Source organism: Miniopterus natalensis, chromosome 8 (assembly GCF_054644295.1).
Source record: "Miniopterus natalensis isolate mMinNat1 chromosome 8, mMinNat1.hap1, whole genome shotgun sequence".
NCBI classification, from domain to species: domain Eukaryota; kingdom Metazoa; phylum Chordata; class Mammalia; order Chiroptera; family Miniopteridae; genus Miniopterus; species Miniopterus natalensis.
Window position 1 is genome coordinate 5,167,755 of NC_142088.1, and position 21,071 is coordinate 5,188,825.

Sequence of the window (21,071 nt, forward strand, 5' to 3'; positions counted from 1 at the left end):
CACCAAGTGCCAAAAGGGGTCAGAACTATGGGGTACTCAGGGTCCAAGATTTTCAGTGGCAAACTGGGAAAGTCTAGGGCAAACCAGGTTGGGTTGGTCACCCCACATCCTAAAGGCAATGCACCAGGCCACCTATTCAGCTACCGTACAGAGTATTGGTGGAACTGGTTATGTCAGCTTTAGGTCTTCAGTCACATCCAGGCAGTAGAAGAAAGGCTACATTTCTTTTGAAAGAAGTCAAGCTGTGCTGTTTGACCCTGCCCTACCCTCATCGTAGAGCTGATAAGAGCATCTCACAGAGGACAGAGCTAGTGACTGTGCACTGTCCATATCCAGTGTCATCTCACAGCTGTGCCCATCAGGTTAGACACTTCCACACTCTTCTCTCTCTTCATCCTTCCATCTCCCCATCCTGGATGGACCCAAACCAACAGCTCTTGAGTGGGAATAGAGCCGAGAAAGTGAGAGAAGTGCTAGACTTTTCCATCTCTCCACTGCAGGTGTCCCAGTCCAAAGCTTGCCCAGGGTGAAGAAGGGAAGGTGCTTTGAATTGAAGAAAATATTGAAGTTTTAATTATAGACCAGGAAGGACTCTCAACTACTGAACAAGAGAACAGAAAAGCTACCAGGCCCACCCAAGATTGGGAAAACTCATCTAGAGGGTAGATTTGAAAGGTCAGTGAGAGAATGAACCTTCTTTCTGCTTACAGTTACCAAGTCCAGCCATTTTAATAAATCAGTGATGTAAGGTAAAGGCATTTCCATGAAAAGCAGATAATGCTCAGGGAAAAGATTATAGGTTTGGGCAGATAGGAGCTATGATATAAATGCAAACAATTGACAACCACAGCTCCAAACAGGATGGCTGTCTAGATTTCACAGCTCTCAAATTGACTGATAAGCTTGACTAGTGAAAAAGGAGGCTATTATCCTCAAAACCTTAGCAGAATTTGTAATGACCTATACATAGTACAAAGTGGGAGTGGCACAAAGTTTATCTTTTGCCAAAGTCTTGGCAGGATCCTGCAGATTTATTTTCACTGTCTTACTACTTAAGACCAACTGGCCAACAGCTTTGCTGTTGTTTAGAAACAGGCAGGGAAAATCAAGTTGGACAAAACTGCAACTGACGTGTGAGACCACCTTCACTCTACACTCAGACAAGAAAGCAAGTTAACCATAAGGGATCTCAAGCAGGTGTCCAGAATTCTCACTTTTAGGAAGGACAACTTTTAAACTACATACAAAATTTTACTGTATTTTAATAAGAAATAGTTCAAAATTTATCTATATACACATACACCTAAATGAAAATGTTATGATTATATCCCAATATTTGGTGTTTTGAAGATAACCATTCTTCAAGTGGATGCAACCACTTTCTTTTTCCCCAAAAGAAAGTGTACAAATTCACTAACAGGGCAGCCATGTAAATTGGCAAAAACATAAAATATGCAGATTGGTGAAAATTGGGAATGTTTAATTGGACTCTGAAATCTTATTATATAGATCTACTGATTCAGAACTTGCAACAATATAGAAAATGGGGTCTCACCCTCATTGTTTCAGAGAAAAGAGTTCCTTAAATAACTACTAAAATAAACAAAATGTCAGGAGTCTGATTAGAAGATATATATACGGCCACAATTAACTTGTTCAAAAATATCCTCCTAGGCTTTTCTCTTTGCATATGTTACTATTTAAATAATACTTTTTTTAAAAATAAAAGTTGAATGTGTTACTGTTTTTAATATGCACTCATACATTTATAAAACACAATAAGAATATAAACATCATCAATGACCAAATATAGCCACTGCATATATTTTTATGGATGAGCTGCCTTTGATTTTTCTACATATCTATATCTATGTTTCTCTATATAGAGAGATTGATGACTATGTATAAATAAGCATTTATACATATATAAAACATATTTGTACAAATATGTTTATGTGTATATATTTTTACCACATGTACACACATATAAACACATACAGTCTGCTTTCTTCATTTAGCCTTCTTTGGAATATCTTTCTTAATTGACAAAAATTTCTTGATGCAGTAAAGCCACATAGTGAGGATGGCAGTGTCTCCCTATTAGCCCTGGATCATTTAGCTCTGGAGGGTTACATGTATAAGAAATAAACATTTTGTTGAAGCCACTGCATTTCAGTCCTCTTTGTTACAGCATCTTAGCCTATATCCTACCTGACATAGTAGCTGGGAAACTATCACGGCCCTTAGGAGACTGAGGCTGTAAGGATACAATAAGCAGTGCCTTAGTAAACTCAAAAGGTGTGACTACTGTACTTCACTTTGCCCACTTACTTTTTCGATATATTTTTCTCTGCCATGTCCTTTTATTTCTTCTTGTCCAAGAGTACCCTTTATTTTTTCCTTCAAAAAGAAGAGAATAAAGCTAATTACTTAGAGCTATAAATATAATTCTCAAAGCCTCGTAGGTCAGTATTTTTCCAGACTTTGATCCACAAGAATGAAGCAACATTCTTAACTACCAGTGTAGCAGTGTGAGGTTGATTATAGAATTATATTTTACTGTGTGTGGACTTGGAAGACTGTAGGAAATGACCTTTCTTTGAAAATTAAAAATAAATCACATGTAAGCATGGGTTTATTTCCGAAATCTCAATGCGGTTCCACTGATCTATGTGTCTGTTTTTGTCCTAGTACCACTCTGTTTTGATTACCATAGCTTTGTAGTGTAGTTTGAAATCAGGGAGCATTATATCTCCAACTTTGCTTTCTTCTTTCTCAAGATTGCTTTGACTATTCGGGGCCTTTGGTGGTTTCATATAAATTTTAGGATTATTTCTTCTAGTTCTATGAAATATGCCATTGGCATTTTGATAGGGATAGCACTGAATCTGTAAATTGATTGGGTAGAAATAAACCCACACTTATATGGTCAATTAATCTATGACAAAGGAGGCAAGAATATACAGTGGGGGGGAAAGACAGTTGCCTCAAAAAATGATGTTGGGAAAACTGAACAGATACATGCAAAGGCAATTCTCTGTGGCATCTCCACACACATCGAAACCAAGTGAAACCTAATGCACTCGTACTTCTTTTCCTCCTGGGTCTCCTCAAAGTAGAGCTGTTTCCAAGATCCACGGTACCTGGGGAAAGGAGGTTGTGAGGAAACATTAATAGCGAAAAGTTACCAATCCTATGATGATTCATACTACAGAAGGCTTGAGCCTATAAAGTTGTTTGGGTTATCATTTTTCTCTTCCTTCTAAAGGAACTAAATATCTCCTCAATTAAGAAGGAAGAGTTCAGGATGGGCCCTGGGTCTTCCTTTTTTTTTACTCAATGTGACTTTAAAAAAACCTCTTCAATATCTACGAACTTCCATTCACTCACAGATAGGAACAGGTGTCCTATCCTGTCTGGGTCTTAAGATCTTTGTGAGGATTAAATAACATCTTACGTTCGAGAGTTTGTAGGAAAATACGATATAAATTAGTGGCATGCAGCAGACATCCATCGAAGATATGCGCTGGGTTAAGAGAAGTTGATCTGAAGTCTTTTCTCCTGACAATTAAGTGGCAGGATCAGCTGCCTTTGAGGTCTTTCTAAGGTTGTGTATAGCAGAAGTACACCTTGTTTTCTTGGGTTTTATAGAATAGTGGATGTGACAACAATGGAAATAACCACATAAATTCAAGGTGCTATGACTAGGATACCAATGTATCAAACTAGATATTGCCACTTGAAGAGTGTATTTCTACTACATCATCCATATGTAATCAATAGCCCCATCCCTTTAAACATGACATTATAATGGTCTCTTGCTTCCCTGCTGTTCCCAGTGAGGTTGGGTTGAGAAAATGCAGAGAACAGGCTAGTGGCGTGGACTGGACTGCCTGGTGTCCTGGTAACTAGGGCTTCACCCTCACACCATGACCCTTGTGCAGCGCCTTACCGCGGCTGCTTTCAGTCCTTGCTCCTGGCAGCTCTGTTGGGAGACACATAACACAGGAACAGTTTTCATTTCCAAGTGCTGGTAGTTCTGATCCTGGCCTCAAATCACAATTGGTGAAGCACATCACGCAGGAACACTCCTCATTTCCGTGTGTTGGCAGCTCTGTCCAGGGACAAAAATCATAGTTTATGAAGACTCTTATATGCCCCAGTGATCCTATTTTTGTCACCCTTGTGAATTTCTGTTTTGCTACTTCTTCCTCTGAAATGTATTATTAATCCTAACTCTTCCTTTAAGTCTCTGTTTTTTTCTTCTCTTGTCTTTTTATCTTTATCAGAACTCTGTTTCTCTAAGTCATGCTTACCTTGTCCATGATGGGACATTAGGCTGGAGGTGGGCTCTTCGGAGTCTCCTTCTCTACCCACTTGGGGAGCTTCTAGTTCTCCAGATACTAAAGGGAAACAAGAAAGTTTCTGTTCGGTGATGAGAGAAGGGCTCCTGGTGCTCTCTAGCGGCACACTGCTGTTCTGAGCTAAGATGAGCTGCTTCCTCGGATAAAATACACCTGCTCCAGTAATCACACCTGACTCCTACAGGCCACGCTTTCCCATCTTTTGCAGCGCATTCTGCTTCCTCTGCTTTTATTTTCCTACTTGTAGCCCTAAGTGTAAAATAAAAAGATTGCATTCTTCCAGGAAAAAACTATCTGTTCTTTGAAAATTGTACAACTACCAGAACCACTTTTAAACTCCTCCCAGTCGGCCGATGACTACTTATATCGCCAGCCACATTTAAAGTCAACTTATCAGTTGCAGCCATACCCTTTAAAAATTGGTCATAATCTATTGGCTGAAGAAAACCCATTGTGTAAAAAAATGTTAGAGTATCCAAAATTATCCAAAACCAATTCCTAAAAAACAAATGAGGAGATATATAGAATTAACTGGGTATTGAAGACAATAACTTTCAAAGTTTTCTGTACTAGTCTTCCTACATTTGACTACATCAAATATGTTAGAGCCACTTTCATGGAAACCACAAATTGAGCAGAGTTTCAGGACCTCAAAATACTCCCTCAACAGCCATCTACACGGATCCCCCATATTCTCAAAATCCTTTTATTTTATATGTACATAGGAAAATAGGCCATGGTCTAGGGGTATTAGTTCAATACACGACAGACATCAAAAACCCATTGCTAGTAGCCACAGCCTATCTTGGTCGCCTCAAAGCAACTGCAGATGGCCATTAGTTTTAGCTTTTTGAGATTTTGGACTTGAATCACCTTTACATCTGATGGATTCCATGCTGTACAACTCTGTTCTTAACTGAAAGCATTCAACAGTTTTCTGCCATTCAATTATTTATGAAATATTACTACTTTCTCTTTCTATCTCCTGTACAGACAAAAAAATTCTCCATCTAGCAACTCTGGAAGCCTTACTCAATGAAGGTGAGTCCTAGGATTTTGCTTCCAGTGTGCACTTCCAGAAAAGGTATTTTGGATACTTCCATGCTAAATCCTGAATAATATTACTTGGTGATAAGTATTGTCTTTAAAATAAAAATAAAGTAAAACAAAACAAAACAAAACAAAATAAAATAGCAAGCTGGTTATCCAATGAATGTTCCATTGTAGACTCCATTGCCTTACATAAAACAAACGAACTGTCTCAAGTAGCTGACCTTGGGGCCTTCTCTAGGACATGTCAAATGCTAAAACTGAAAGCCAACATGCTTTTGGTCCTAACTTCTGAATGCTATGGAAACAAAATGGTTTTAAATGTCTTCGGGTACCTGTATAGAAAATTTATATTAAATGAATTCTTGGATTTTTTAGCACCCAGAGATCCTCAGACATGCAGACAAATGTATAAAGTAGCCTGCTTCCACGCAAGATCAGAGTCAGATTTTCCCAGATGCCAGGGTTGTCACAGTGCTTGTCACATTCTCCTCTGTACTTTCACCCTTTATCTTTATAAACTTAGCTTTCCTATTTACTGATTTAGTGTCTAAAAACTCTGACTCTCCCAAAATGTACTCTTTACCACTGATTACAAATTTCCTAGATGAATTACACTTGGATCAGCGATTTTCAACCGGGGTGTCGCAAGAATTTGTAAAACATGCAACACCTGATTATTTAGTCAGGGGCACTGACCTCTTCCCCTTAGATTGTCAGATAAAAAATGACAACAGCCAGCACAATGGCTGTCTGGTGTGAAAGAATCAAAATTATACCTATTTTTTGCCAGATAGGCAAAAAATATATTTTTTGGTGTGCTGCAGAATTTTAGTAATTATTTATGTGTGCCATGAGATGAAAAAGGTTGAAAATCACTGACTTAGATGACAGCCACCTGAACTTTATAATTAATCTCTTCCAACATATTTCTAGTGTAGCCAATTTGAAGTATCTTTGAATAAGTCATCCCAAGCCAATTCCTGGAAAAAAAATAATGGTTTTACTTGCAATTATGAAATGAATTTTAATCAAGGATAAATAGCCTTAATAAATATTAGCCTGATAGCTACTGATGAACATTCAGGACAAGGTGCTACAAACTCCTTATATAAAGACCATGACTCAACCTAATCATAAGAATCAGCTTAAACCCAACTGTAGTTCATCTCTGAGATTTCTCCACAAACTGGCAAACACATCAAACACCCTTCTTTCCAAACAAGATTGCACACACTCACCTATAGAGCAGTCATGTAAATTGATAAGAAGATAAGATACGTAGGTTGGTGAAAATTAATAAGTTTTAATTGGACTTAAAATAAGTTTAATTGGACTTATAATATGTCTACTGATTCAAAATTGTCAATCATGTAGCAAATGAGGTCTCACCCTTATTGTCTAGAAGAAAGGAGTTCTTTAAGTAACTGCTAAAATAAACAAGATTTCAGGATCTGATCAGAAGTAGTACATATACATTACTGAAAAATTAGAAAATAAAAATTGTATGAAACATCATCTGCAAACGACCACAGTTAACTTGTTCAAAAACATCCTTCTGGGCTTTTTCTTTGCATATGTTACTATTTAAATAATATTTTTATTACAATAGTTGAACATGTTTACTATTATGAATACACACACAGTTTAAAAACATAAATAAAAATATAAACATCACCTATATTTCAATGACCAAATGTAATCAGTGCATATATTTTTATAGATGAACTGCCATTGATTTTTTCTGTATATCTATTTCTGTGTTTCTCTCTGCATATATGTTTATACGTATATATTTTTTACCACATGTACACATACACATACAGTCTACTTTCTTCATTTAGCCTTCTTTGGAACATCTTTCTAAATTAATAAAAATGTTTTACCCAGTAAAAAAGCCACATAGTGAGGATGGCAGTGCCTCCCTATTAGTCCCAGATCATTTAGCTCTCTGGAGGGTTACATGTATGAGAAATAAACCATTTTGTTGAAACCACTGTCTTTTCAGGCCTCTCTGTTACAGCCCCATAGCCTATATCCTACCTGACACAGTAGCTGGGGAACAATCATGGCCCTCAGGAGGACCCAGGGTACAAGCAGTGCCTTAATAAACTTAATAAACTGCCTCACTTCGCCTGCTTACCTCCTTGATGTGTGTTTCTTCTCCATTTCCTTTTATATCTTGACCAGGAATGCCCTTTCTTTTTTTCTTCAAAAAAGAAGAGAATAACATTAATTATCCAGAGCTGTGAATATAATTCTCAAAGCCTCATAGTTCAGTATTGTTCGAGTACTTTTTTCAAACTTTGATATACAAAACAGGGCAAAATCCTTAACTCCAGTGCAGCAGCGTGAAGTTGGCTGTAGGGTTATATTTTATGCTGCAAGGACCTGGGAGACAATAAGAGATGGCCTTCATTTAAAATTCTTTTTGAGAGTTAGAAGCTAAACTCCCGCTGGTGCCCTAGACTAAATGACAATTGTGGTGATAGAGAATTATGTTCCCTTTTCAGGGGTAGATTCAAAAGTGCAATGAGGAAACCTACCCCTCATTATTATATTCCTAAAGAGTGTCATGGGTAATGTACTGGTCTAGAAGGCAGGAAACAGTCTCAGCTTCGACGAGGAGTGTTTTCATGAAACAGTCTCTGAGCTCTTGCAGGTATAAAGCAGGTCCTCTCACTTGTATTTTAATCCAGTGCCTGAAGCTCCTGGAGAATTTAAAGACCCACAGCGAGTTTTTGTGTGGTTGTGTCTTTGCTTTCTCATGAACGACATGAGAACATGTGAATGGGAGAAGACCATGGGCTCTGGGTAAATAGAGGTCGTGTCTTGTTATCATCATTATAAATATCCTAACAGCCAGCCATTAGATTTTTACTGCTGAAAGTGAAGCTCAGTCCATGGAGGGAGGCCTGTGGCTCTCCTTCTTGAGATTCACATTTTGAGGTGGGTTGACTCAGCTCTAGGACTTACAAGGCAGGAAGGGCCAGGAAGCCTTGCTCTTCCAATGGAAGTGGTATATTCAAGAATGCAGGGACGTTGCCCCAATGGCACCTAGGGTTTCTGTTCTCTTTCACAGCCTGAAGCAAACATTGGCCTCACAGGGTCCTCAATTCCGCAAGATTCCCCTGGTGGTCTGGGCCTGGTGCCCTAATGCCTGGCCAAGCTGACAGCCGGTGTCCACTGGGCTGCTGTGGCTGCTTGGCCTCAGAGCCAACTGTGCGGAACCAAAAGCAAACCTGCCCACTCCTCTGCCTGGCAGAACACAGACAACTGGGCTTCCGGACGTGCCTAGATGCTTTGTCTGCCAAGTGGAAAACTACAGGCTGACAAGTTAAGGTACCCATCTCTCGGGCCGTGACTGAGGAAATGAACTTGTGGCGGTGACAGACCAGTCTGGGCCCCTCATGGGCATGCCCAAGTATCTGGTGTCTGCTGACAGAGGCTGACACCATAATTCTGATGCAGGGTTGAGTGCCAGGTTCATGACTCCTGCTAAAGCTGACCTTTCAGCCCATGGTCAGGGAGCCACATCACAAGGGGCTTTGCTCTGCCTGCCCCTGACACACTGATCAGGTCTCAGACCCTTCTTGGGGCTATGGGTGCTGGATCAACACAGTCAGCACTTCAGCTCACAGACCAACTGACTCTGACAACAGCATTGTGACCCTGGGAACTCACAGGTGGCATCAGCCTGGCTGGCTGGACTATCTGAGTCTGAGCATGGTGTGCCCTTCATCAAAAGCTACTCCCAGTGCACTGACTGACTCAACGCGCCTCATCTCCTCCTGTCCACACACCTCTGTAAGGCTCTTTGGTCGGTGAAGACAGCTGTTCCCAGAAAAAGATAAACTCCTTCCTGCATCATGATCAAGACAAGAGCAGTGAGGGACAAATGGTGCTGTACAGACCAATTCTAAGATGTCAGGATTTGGCTCTGACCATCCCTGGGGATGACGTCTCCTTTCACCCACAACCAGCCTCTGAGAGCGTAGAGGAGTCAGATTTAATTCTGATTACATTTTATGAAAATGCCTTTTCCTGCTTGTATCTGATCCTTCTGGATAAAAGATCTGAGTGACAATTAAAGATGATTGGGAGAGAAAGATGAAGGTACAGCCACTGGAATGTACACACAGATTCTGTGGCAGAGAAGAGCAAAGACCCAGGCACCTGAGGAAGGAGCACCATACACCTTAAGACATATGAGGGAGGGAGAAGCATTAATTATATCTGTCCGCAGGGCTTTGTTCATTTCTGGAGGCTGTGGGGGATAATCCATTTAGAAAAATCTTTTCCAGTTTCCAATTTCTCGGTTCACCGTCCCCTGCCTGCACCTTCAAAGCCAGCCTCACTGCCTCTCTCTGATCACTCTTCCACAGGCACACGTCCCTCTCTGCACAGCAGGAATGGTTTTCTGATGTTAAAGACCCATGTGATTTGATTGGGGCCACTCAGATAATCCAGGATAACATCCGCATCTCAAAATCCCTAATCGCATCCTCAAACTCTCCTTCTCCATGTAAAGAAACAGATTACTGTTTCCAGGGATTAGACAGGGACAGCTCTGTTCCTGTTGGTATATAATTCTCAAGAACCTCATGGATCTCCCACGTATGTCATGGAGATTTACTTCATAGATAAGAGCTCCTCCACAGATCTTTCCTACGTAATTGTATATCTGTTTTTTTATCTCTGCTGAGATGGCTTGAGGGGATCTGTGTCACACACTTAATCTTTTCAAAGAACCTTTTATGTGACTGAATACTCTGATCTCTTGCTACTTCTGAGGCATCAGCAAAAGTTATTAAGCCACACTGTTGGTCACTTCTACAGACCACACTTTCCTGACAGTGGATCTCCTAATTTTAGCATCTTTGCAACTTGAATAGGCTGAGAATTTTTCAGATCAAGTTCTATTTTTTGTTGTTGCTGTTGAGCAGTTCTCTTGGTTTATCTCTTTCCTCTCATATTTTACTCTAAGAAGAAAAAACAAACAACTGAATCTTTATCACTTGCTTAGAAATCTCCTTAGCTATATAGCCCAGAAAGTTTTGCTTTCACATATCTTCAGGAAAGAACTTCACTAGGCTTTCTGCCTTTATTTAATAAGAATCCTCCTTCTCCAGTTTCCAAAATCATGTTCCTGTTTCCTTCTCAGCCCTCACTAGCCACACCTTTAACCTCCCCATTTCTACTAACACCCGTTCAGCGTGATTTATGTATTCTCTAAGGCAATATAGGTTTTCTTCCCCTTGCTCTTCACCTCCTTCTGAGTCCTCACTCGTAGTCTTGGCACATTTCTACTAACAAGCGGCTCCAGGCCATGTAGATATTTTCTATCAATCTACTTAAGATTCTTCTCATTGCCCAATTTCCCTCTGCCAATTCCCAAGCCACTTCCACCTTTGTAGGAATGTGTTATAGCTGCGCAATAACCAAAATCTGTATTGCTTTTCTCCAGCTGCCATAACAAATGACCACAAATTTAGTGGCTTAGAACAATTCAAGTTTATTATCTCATAGGTATGTCAGTTAGAAGCCTGTCGAGGGTCTACATGTCTGAGAAGAGCTAAAATAAGGGTTTCGGGAGGCTCTCATTCCTTCCTGGAGGCTGCGGGGAAGCTATTTCCATGGCTCTTCCACCTTCTACATGTAACCCATGTTCCTTGTTTCTCTCCTCTGTCTTCACAAAGATTGCATCTCTCTGTGACTATCTTCCTCTCTCCGTATCTGGGGACAGTTCTTCACTCTAAAGTTCATTGATTACATTGGTGGCACCCAAATATCCAGGATAATCTCCCTTTTCAAGGACCCTAGTTTTATTATATCTGTAAACCCCGCTCTGCCATGGGAGAAGACACACTATAGGTTCCATGATTAGGATATAAGCATGTTTGAGAAACCATCGTATTATTTATTATCACTTATTTTTTTAAATTATCACTTATTATTGTAAATGATAACAGGCAACTCTGTCCCTAAAACACACATTCTCACGTCAGAACCAGGTGAAATCTAATGCACCCTTACTTCTTTTCCTCTTGGGTTTTCCCAAAGTAGAGTTGCTTCCAAGATCCACAGGATCTAGAAAATAAGAGGTCGATATGAGGAAACAAAGTAATAACTAAAAGTTGCCAATCCGAGGGTGATTCATACTCCAGAAGGCTTGAGTTTTTAAAGACACTTGGGCTATCATTTTTTCCTTCCTTCTAAAGGAACAAAAAATCTTCTGAATTGGGAAGTAGGAGTTCAGGATGGGCCCTGGGTCTTCCTTTATTTCTCAACAGAACCTTGATAAACACTCTTAGAGACCTATGTCCTTCAATTAATTCAGCGAGAGCAACAGTTACCCTATTCTGTCTAGGTCTTAAGATTCTTTAGTGAGAATGAAATAACATGTTACGTGCAAAAGTTTATAGGGAAATGCTGCAGAAATTAGTGACATGCTGGGAGACATCCATAAAAGATGTGTGCTGGGTTAAGAGCAGTTGATCTGAAGTCTCCCGTACTGATAATTAAATGGCAGGATCAGTTGTCTTTGATGTCTTTTTAAGGTGGTAAAAAAAATGACACCATTATCTACTAGCAGAAACACACTCTCCTTGTTTTGGATTCCATCAACTTTTCAGGTGGGACAGGGATGGATATCACTGTATAAATACAAAGTCTATTGCTGATATACTAATGTAGTAAACTAGATACTGTCATTTTAAGAGTGTATTTCTACTACATCATCCCTGTAAAATCAACAGGGCCCATCCTGCTAAACATCACTTTATAATGAATGGTGTCTTGCCTCCCCGCTGTTCCCAAAAGGGTCAGGTCAAGACAATGCAGAAAACAGGACAGTGCCATGGATTGGACCACCTGTCCCACTCTACCTGGGGCCTATGGTACCTGTAGATCCACGCTCATGGCATGACCTTCGGACAGCCTTACCTATTGTGTCACATGCTTGGCTACTTTCAGTCCTTGCTTCCGGACCTCCTGGCACGTCGTCTGAGAAGCACATAACACAGGAATAGTCCTCATTCTCACCTGCTGGTAGCTCTGCTCCTGGAACAAAATTGTGATTTATGAATATCTTTCATTTGCCCTAAGGATCCTCTCTCATGTAAATTTGTTGATCCCTGTTTTCTACTTCTCCTTCCAAAATCTTCCATCGATCAACCCTATATCTGACTCATCTCCCATTTTTCCTCTCTTTTTTTTTCTCTTTATCAGAACACTGTTTCTGTTTTTATTATTTTTTAAGTCATGCTTACCTTGTCCATCATGGCACATTAGGCTGGAGGCAGGCTCTTCTGAGTCTCCTTCTCTATCCACTTGGGGAGCTTCTAGTTCTCCAGATACTAAAGGGAAACAAGAACGTTACTGTTCGGTGATGAGAGAAGGGCTCCTGGTGCTCTCAAGCGGCACGCTGATGTTCTGAGCTAAGATGAGCTGCTTCCTCGGATAAAATACACCTGCTCCAGTAATCACACCTGACTCCTACAGGCCACGCTTTCCCATCTTTTGCAGCGCATTCTGCATCCTCTGCTTTTATTTTTCTACTTGTAGCCCTAAGTGTAAAATGAAAAGATTGCATTCTTCCAGGAAAAAACTAACTGTTCTTTGAAAATTGTACAAGTAAATACCAGAACCACTTTTAAACTCCTCCCAGTCGGCCGACGACTACGTTTAAAGCCGGCTTACACCGCCAGCCACATTTCAAGCCAACTCATCAGCTTCAGCCACGCGTCTGAAAGTCAGCCAGTCAGCAACAACCACACTCCAGAGAGCCTGCGTCCGTGGCTGGGTGCTAGTCTGTTTAAAATCACTCCTGTTTCTGCACGTCCGCAGTCCCTGAACTACATGCTTGCCAGAGCTTCATATAAAATCAATAGCTTCCATTTTAAAGAAAGTGTCCAATAAGTACACTGCCTCCTCCCACTGCATGCCTTGTGAAGCAGGAACTCAATCCCTCTTTGAGCTTCAGTTATTGTGCCATAGACGAGCCCTTCGAAATGGCATTTCCACCAAGATCACCTTAAAGACTTTTGCTTAGAAAGGCCCTGTGGGAACCTTGAACCGACAGGTGTAAATCCTCAGTTTCAAGAACTACTTGGGCTCTGACTAGTTACACGAGCTCTTTTTCCTGAATTTATCTCGTTATTTAATATGTGTATGCAATTAGAGGCAAAGCAGTTAGACATTTGGTTAAAGGTGTAGCATTCAGCAAGAATTCTGTTAATTTGCTTCACCTTTTAATACTTCATCTACTCTCACTCTCCTGTTTATTATAAAAAGTCTTTTCTCACGTGTGCTTGTTCGTGATTTTCCTGTGCTTCTTGACTTTTAGAAGAAAGTGATCCAAAGCAAATGGGTGGAGGGAGAGTCCCCTACACAAGCCAGCCCCAAAGACTAATTAATGGGTGTAGGTCCATTAGACAGTCGCCAATTTGTACAAAGCTATTTGGTAACACTTTGTCTTGAGTCCCTCACCAAAAGTTTCATGAAAGCACTGGACATCCTGTCAAATTGTAAAGAGAATAATTTTCTTTAGCACAAAATCTGAGGTCAACTATCATCATATAATCAATCACATGTCTCTCTTTTGGTCTCTGCTTGGTGGATGAGCCCAGTAGCCCATTCACATACAGGACTCCACTCACACTTATGGCTGAATGTTGTGGCCTCTTTGCTGTTTGTCAGGAGCTTATCTTTGCCAAAGCTACCGGCTCCCACTGGCAGACCTCCGCTTCCTCTTTGCACTCTCACTGTCATTCTAACTGTTGCACATATCTTTATAAATGACAAAGCTTTACAGACGATGACTTTGGGTTTCAATGGGGAACATTTGACACATCCAAAGTATCAGTGCATTTGATAATATTTTTATAAAAAAGAGAGAAAAATGTCTAAAAGTTCCTATGTCCCAATCACTAAATGTTACTTTCAGACCATTATCCAACAAACACCTCCTTTCCTTTAAAAAAAATTATTTTATTGCTGAAAGCAAAAACCTTATATATTTAATCAGTAGGGATCTATTCCACAAATGAAGCTAACAGATTAAATATCCTAAAGAAGGACTACTTAAGAATTTCTGGAAAATTCTTTTACACATGATCAATTTATAGTTAATGTGCACATTAGTACACATGCACTACGCATGGTTCAAGATCTACAGGCAATAAACAGAACAAGTAGGAAAGCCCACCCTGGACACTGAGGAAGACTTAGGCGGCTCAGGTATCTCCTGGTGGGAATGTCCCTGTCCTCACTCGCACCCTCCTGCTTTTGAGTTCCCCTGACCTAGAGGTTAACATGGCTCCTGTCATGTCACCAGAGGATGAGAAGAGTCCATCAGTCTCACTCCCTTCCCTTACATGCCATGCTCTCAATATTGTTCATCCTTTCCAGTTGGCTCTACACATTTCTGTTTGGATATGTGGAGGGGAGCAGGGTAGGAGGGGAGAAGAAAAGGGGAGATTTTCCTCCTTGCAGACAGACAAAGATTCAGTTTGTTACATGGGAAGTGAAATCACCATTACCTTCGCCATTACATAGTAGTTGACTGGACATCTCCTCTGGTTCCTCTTTAATCATTTGGGGAGTTTTGGGATCACAAGACACTGAAGAGACACAAAGAAATGAGCTGAGCCAGGCTGTCCAGGGCACCAAGGACCGCACCTGAGACCCAGCCAAACCCTCCCTGGCCTGCCTGTTTCCACCTCATTCGCTGCACTCTCCGCGCTCCGCTTTTCAGTTACCTATAGATCTGCCTCCAGACATTTCTCCTTGTGCACCAGGAGGCTGTTTGTGCATCTCTGATTTGTGGGCTCCGCTCCCCCTGACTTCTCCTATCTCTTTACTTCTGTCTCTTTTCCTCAGTGATGATCTGGATCTCTTCTTCCCTCTGGATTCTCCCAGCTATGCTCTCCTGGGCCTCTCCCATTCCTGCACCAGGATCCGGTCGCTCTCTCACTGGCTCTCTGGATTTCTGCCCTCCCTACCCACATGCTTTATTTGTGAAGTGGGAGTGTCTCTGCATCGAGCCTTGTTCTCCTTCCCCTGGGAGCTTACAGTCCCCCTTTGGACTCTATGTCACCCCGTTGACCCCCACCAGCCTCACACCGCCATCACCTGCAGTGAGACACGCGGGGCTTCGGTCTCTGCTTTCCCTCCTATTTTGATCTTGGGGGAAAAACAAGTATCCCTTTTCTGTGCTTCCATTTACTTAACTCTAAGGAAGGGTGATTACAGCTTCCCTGGCTAAGTCCTAAATTTTCGTGAGGAAATCACACGTGTCAAAGTACTTAGAAAGAAAGAAGTGCTATGTAATCCAATAACCTAATGAAGAATATGTGGAAAGAAACTAATTTGTGCTTGAAAGTCATTGGGGTTTTTTTTTTGACAAGTAGATCTAAGAACCATGTTTCTTTTGAAGCCCATCCAAGTGTTATGGCAACATATTATTATTATTAAGCACTAAATAAATACTAAGTTTTTATACTTTATATAGAAAATAAAGGTGGGCAGGGTTAAAATCACAATATTGAATCTTTAATATAAATAAGTATAAAGAATGTGAAAGATGATAGCTTTCCTTGATGTTTATCTATCACAAAAAGAAGAGGGTCCTATTCTAACACCAAGGGTCCTGCTACTCGGCTCTGGATTCAGCCTCCTGACACCCTGCAGCCCGGGGCTGGCAACCCTCCCTCCCTTACCTGACTGACACCTTCGTGGGAAGCTCAAGTCTTCCTGGAGCTCTTCTCCATCGCAGGGCTCCCAAGAGGCATCGCTGTCTTCTGCAGAAGGAAGTGAAATCCCACAGAGGTCTCAGTATACAATCAGGGGGAATCACGGCAAGGAAACTCATAGTGAAGATGTGGGAAGCTCAAGTATCCCCTAGGTGGGACTGTCCCTGTCCCAGACCACCCTGGTCTGCCCTTTGCATTCACCTGGCCTGAAGGTTGACTCCCTTCTTTCATCATCACCAGAGGCCGAGAACCATCCATCATCTTCCTCCCTTCCGTACACCGAACCCTCTCTCTACTTCTTTTCTGGCCCCATTGCCTCTGCACATTGTTTCTGTCTCTGCCCTGCTGCCTTCTGCCAGTGTCCTCAGGTGCTTCTAGTTGTTTGGATGTGTTTCTGTTTCCCCCACTCCGGTCTCTTTCTCTCTTGAGTCCTGACACTGTTCTGTATTGACTTTCTCCACCTAACTTTTCTCCTCCTCACTCCCTTCTGGGAAAGGCATCCTTGGATAGTATAATGTAACCTGCTCAGGCAATGGGTTAAGGAGCAGAGTAGGCCAAGGCAACACCACCAAACACAAGGCAAACTTGTTCACATGCAAGAGAAAGATCAGAGCGTTGCAATCACTGAGAATATTTGTGCTCTTGTTAGAGATGAGGCAGAAGAAACAGGTTGGAGCCCCGTGGTGAATGGAAGGCAAATAAACCCCAGGAACAGCGATAACTGGTTTAATCCAAGGGCGACAAAGGTCACCAGGTTTTGGTGGGGAAATAATGTGATCTGATTTACATCTTGCAAATAACAATTGTGCTCCAGTGAAGACAATGGATGGGCTGGGGGCAAGAGAAGAGGGAACATGCACGTTCCCTTTGCTGAGGAAGCCAACCCTGGAGAAGGAGGGGTTTCTGTCTCACAAAAGAAAATGCTGGTTTCAACCTGGGAAGTGTCAGTTCCTGAAAGACATACAAATGGACAAGGTCTTGGGATAAATGCCATCAGTTCATAGACTGGTCACCTTGGGAGACGGGTCTGCCTCACAGACATGCACTTCGGACTCATTCAGTTACCTGAGGGTAGCTGGGGGGCCGGGGAGAAGAGCATTATTCTGAGTGTGTTATGGGCACCACCCTCTTCCTGGGGAGGCCTTCACCTGAAAACTCACGACTGGGATGCCCCCTTTTGCTGGGAGATGCTTCTGTCTAGGGACCTGTACTTGGCCTTAGAGGATTCCAACTTCTCTCCTTTCCTCCTTGTACAGCAGTTTTCACTTTTCGTAGATTTTAAAACTATTTTGACATAACTCTTTCTCTGAGTAGTTTTCTTTGTGCTTCCTTCCATGTTGTTGTTGTTGTTATTATTTTTGGTATTCTTTATCCTCTCTATGTAATTTCTCTGATTTTTATCTCTGTATCTCATTTCTTATTGAGGCTATAACCTTTCTACTTTGTCTCTCACCCTCTCCTTTTCTCTCTCTGTTTCTCTGAGTCTTCACCTCCTGGATGCCTGTAATATTTTCCATTATTTTACATATTTTGCTCATTCTCACAGATCCTTTCTCCCAAACTGACAAAAATTCTTCCATTTCATGTGGACCACAGTGCCAGAGAGCCTCCCGTAAGCAGCCCTAGCCTACCAGTCTCACACAGGACCTTGCTAGATTGCGAGACTCTCAGTCATTCACAAAACTTATTTCTGTGTTCCTGGTACTTCCAGAAGCGGGCTGACAATGATCTCCTCCCTGATTTTCCAAAACCTGCTGATATCTGGATTTTGTGTGCATTTAAGAAAATCATCTGGGCACATCGGCCTTGGTGTCCCACCCTGCCTTTAGCATAGTCTGTCTTCCTCCATTCTCCATGCAGGGACCCCTTTCCTTCCAGGAGCCCAGCTCACCTTTATTCTTTATCTCTCTCAGTTTGGAAAAAAACAAAGCAATCCCATCTGTATGTGTGTGTAATATGAGGAAGAAAGTGGGAGAGTGGGGAAGCAGGGAGATTTTTCCCTGCTGACGGGAAAACAAAGACAGACTGAGGAAGCTGGGCATTTACATCATAATTACCTTCGCCCTCAGCAGGCTGCAGGCTGAGCACCTCTCCTTCTTCGTTGGTTATTTCTGGAGCTTCGAAATCATAGGTCACTGCCAAGAAACGAGAAAATGATGGGCATGGAGGGCAATCAGAAATGGGCCTCAGCGTGCTTGTGCCGCCGTGATGGGAAAGCGGAGGGCCTGCCCCAGAGGCTGCTCCTGAGAGTCACACTGTCTGGTTTTGCTTGTTTGCCACCATGTGACACTTCCTTCCCCTTCTCTCTGGTTCTCAGTGCCCTTCCCACAGCTCTGCATCCACAAATTTCTGTTTCCTCCCTGCGCGTTGCTTCAATTGTCAGGTCGTTCCCCCCCCCCCCCCCCCCCCCCCCCCCGCCTCTTCTTCTTAGGTCTAGTTTTTGGCTTTGGCTTTTTCAGGGATAACGCAGCATTTCGCCAGGAACGCTTTCTATCTGGCTGATCCTAGCTCTCTCCTAGCCCGGGTGGATGGGACATTCCTATGCTCTCTCTCTCTCCATGGTTTCCCTTCCCTCCCCATCAGCATTATTTTTTTCCTTAATTAAGGCCTTACATTGGAATCTGGGTGCACTCCAAGGGAATCTGCAGAATTCCTGACTCCCCGTTTCTCATCTGACTGTATGACCCAGCCCTGACCGCCTGCTGGCTCCCCTAAACTGTCACCCTTGTGCCACTCTTCCTTTTCTACTTTGCCCTTGAAAAGGCATCTCTGAGACAGAATGTCATTTCCACATACATTCACCCAATCAGTGAGCAGCATGGAGAGCGGAGGGGGCCGAAAAACGGCTCCAGGTGCAGAGCTAAGAGGCTCAGGTGAGAGAGAGTCGTCAAAAAGTCTAAATTCCTGGAGTTTTACACAAAGTTTTGGAGCGATTGCAGGAGAGGCAAGAAAGGAGCTGAAAGAACTGGTCTTTGTCTATGCCGACGAGAAAATAAAACTTTAATGACACAATAGGTCATATGAACCCTAATTACCTTCTCCATCATAAGGCAGTAACTGGGGCATTTCTCCCAATTCTCTTCTTTCATCCATTTGTAGATCTACGAGTTCCAAGGACACTGAAGAGAGACATGGGACCTTGATGAACAACTGAGGGCGACCTGAACTCCGCCCGGATGCGGGCACGTCCGGAGGGCTTCCCTGGGCAGTAAAGGTGCCTTGCACCAAACGAGCTTTGCCCTGCGCCCCGAGCAGGCCCCCGCCCCTCGCTCCTGCCCGCGACCCGGCGGACCCTGTGCTACACGTGGCTGCACCCGCGCCACGGGCCTGTGTGCCATCTCCGTGACTGTGGCTTCCTATCCTGGCTTCTACCTCCTCTGCATTCGTGTCTTTTTCTTCCTCCATGATGTTCTTGACCTTCTTGCTCCACTGTCCTTCTATTTATTCTTTTACCTACTTCCTCATTACCTTTCCTATACATGGGAGTTTGCTGTTCCCATGCAATCCCCAGACAGTAAGTTTAAAATGATCTCTTTCTCCCCAAACTCCAAACTGGTAGTATGGAGATTCCATACACATTTAGATAAAATTGGGCCTAATTAGGCAACTCCACTTGGTGCCCCAATCCACATTTTTATTACTTTGTACCCTTCAATTCTCCTCCCAGAAGAGTCCTTGTTAAGGGGCTTAGCCCTCCTGCCCCCCTGCCTCCACATACCCAGGGAAAGCAACCAAAGAGAAAGCAAAGAAGTGGGGATTTATGTTTGAGAGGAGGAGGCAAGCGTCCCTTGCATACAGGCAGGCAAACAAATTTAGTGAGGTAGGTGGCCATTTAAGTCATGATTACCTCCCCCATCACCTGGTAGCAGTCTGGGTATCTCTTCGGAATCACCTCCACTGGTCCCTTGGAGAGCTTCGTGCTTACAGGAAACTGAAGGGAAACATGGAAATGACTAGCCCGTCCTGGGGACCCGGGGACAGGCTTAGGGGGCTCGTGTTGAATTCCGGTGGTGGGCGCTCAGGTGAGCTTCTCCTTGGGCACAAGGTACAGCTGCCCAAGGACCTCGCCTAAGGCCTCCCCAGCCTCGCTCTGCCTCTTTGCCTTCTGTTTGCGCTCAGCCAGCTCATGTTCAGCCAGCACACACTTTCCTTCCGCGCCATGACCGATCGGTCATCTCCTTGACTTTCTGGCTTCCCCCTTGGTCCTTTACTTCTTCATTGCTCTTTGTCACTTTCCCACTGCGGCTCCCTTTTTCTTTCTAGCTCTTTCTAGATCTCTTGCATCCCACATGACAAGCCCCTTCCTACCATCTCTCTCTGCTTTCCCCTGCTCTCGCCAACGATAAATGCTTGTTGAATGAGAGTCTCCTGGCACCAGGTGCTGTTCCACTCCCCTGGTACCTGCAGACCTACTGGGCTCTCCTGAATGAACTCAGTCCAGGTGACCTTGGTCGCCCTGACCCGTTGTCAGCCCCACATGACCATAACCACACTGAGCCATCGAGGATTCTGGTCCATCCACTTGCTTAACTAATTTGAACTGGTGAAAGACCCTTAAACACTTCAGATAAAATGACACCTTTTTTGCCAAAGTTCTTAGAAAAATTGCATAACATAATGCAAAACATTTGACGAAAATTATGTTAGATTTGAGGGCAGTTGATCTGAAGGGCCATGTTTCTTTAGAGGGTTTTTCAAAGTTAGGCACAAAATAATAACATTATAAACAAAGAGAACAAAACTTAGATTTTTTTCTGTAGGGATGAGTAAGGGTGGGTAGGCATAAATTTAGGCCTTTAGTATTAACAGATGTAAAAGGCATCCCCTTTCTTTACCTATTTGCACTAGAATATGCATTTAGAAACATTTATGTGACTCATGAGATTTTAGGACACGCTGATCT

At 42.6% G+C, this 21,071-nt stretch overlaps 1 protein-coding gene across 1 annotated transcript in view; it reads right to left on the reverse strand.

The window, feature by feature from the left end:
• The window catches only part of SP140 (SP140 nuclear body protein), a 47,788-nt gene that overhangs the window by 10,952 nt on the left and 15,765 nt on the right, over positions 1-21,071 (reverse strand). Inside the window, 13 exon segments of the mRNA XM_087819523.1 lie at positions 2,332-2,400; positions 3,090-3,143; positions 3,953-4,114; positions 4,317-4,403; positions 7,558-7,623; positions 11,451-11,504; positions 12,360-12,476; positions 12,686-12,772; positions 14,957-15,037; positions 16,136-16,216; positions 18,226-18,303; positions 19,204-19,287; positions 20,016-20,099. Coding sequence (XP_087675649.1) covers positions 2,332-2,400; positions 3,090-3,143; positions 3,953-4,114; positions 4,317-4,403; positions 7,558-7,623; positions 11,451-11,504; positions 12,360-12,476; positions 12,686-12,772; positions 14,957-15,037; positions 16,136-16,216; positions 18,226-18,303; positions 19,204-19,287; positions 20,016-20,099 — 1,104 coding nt within the window.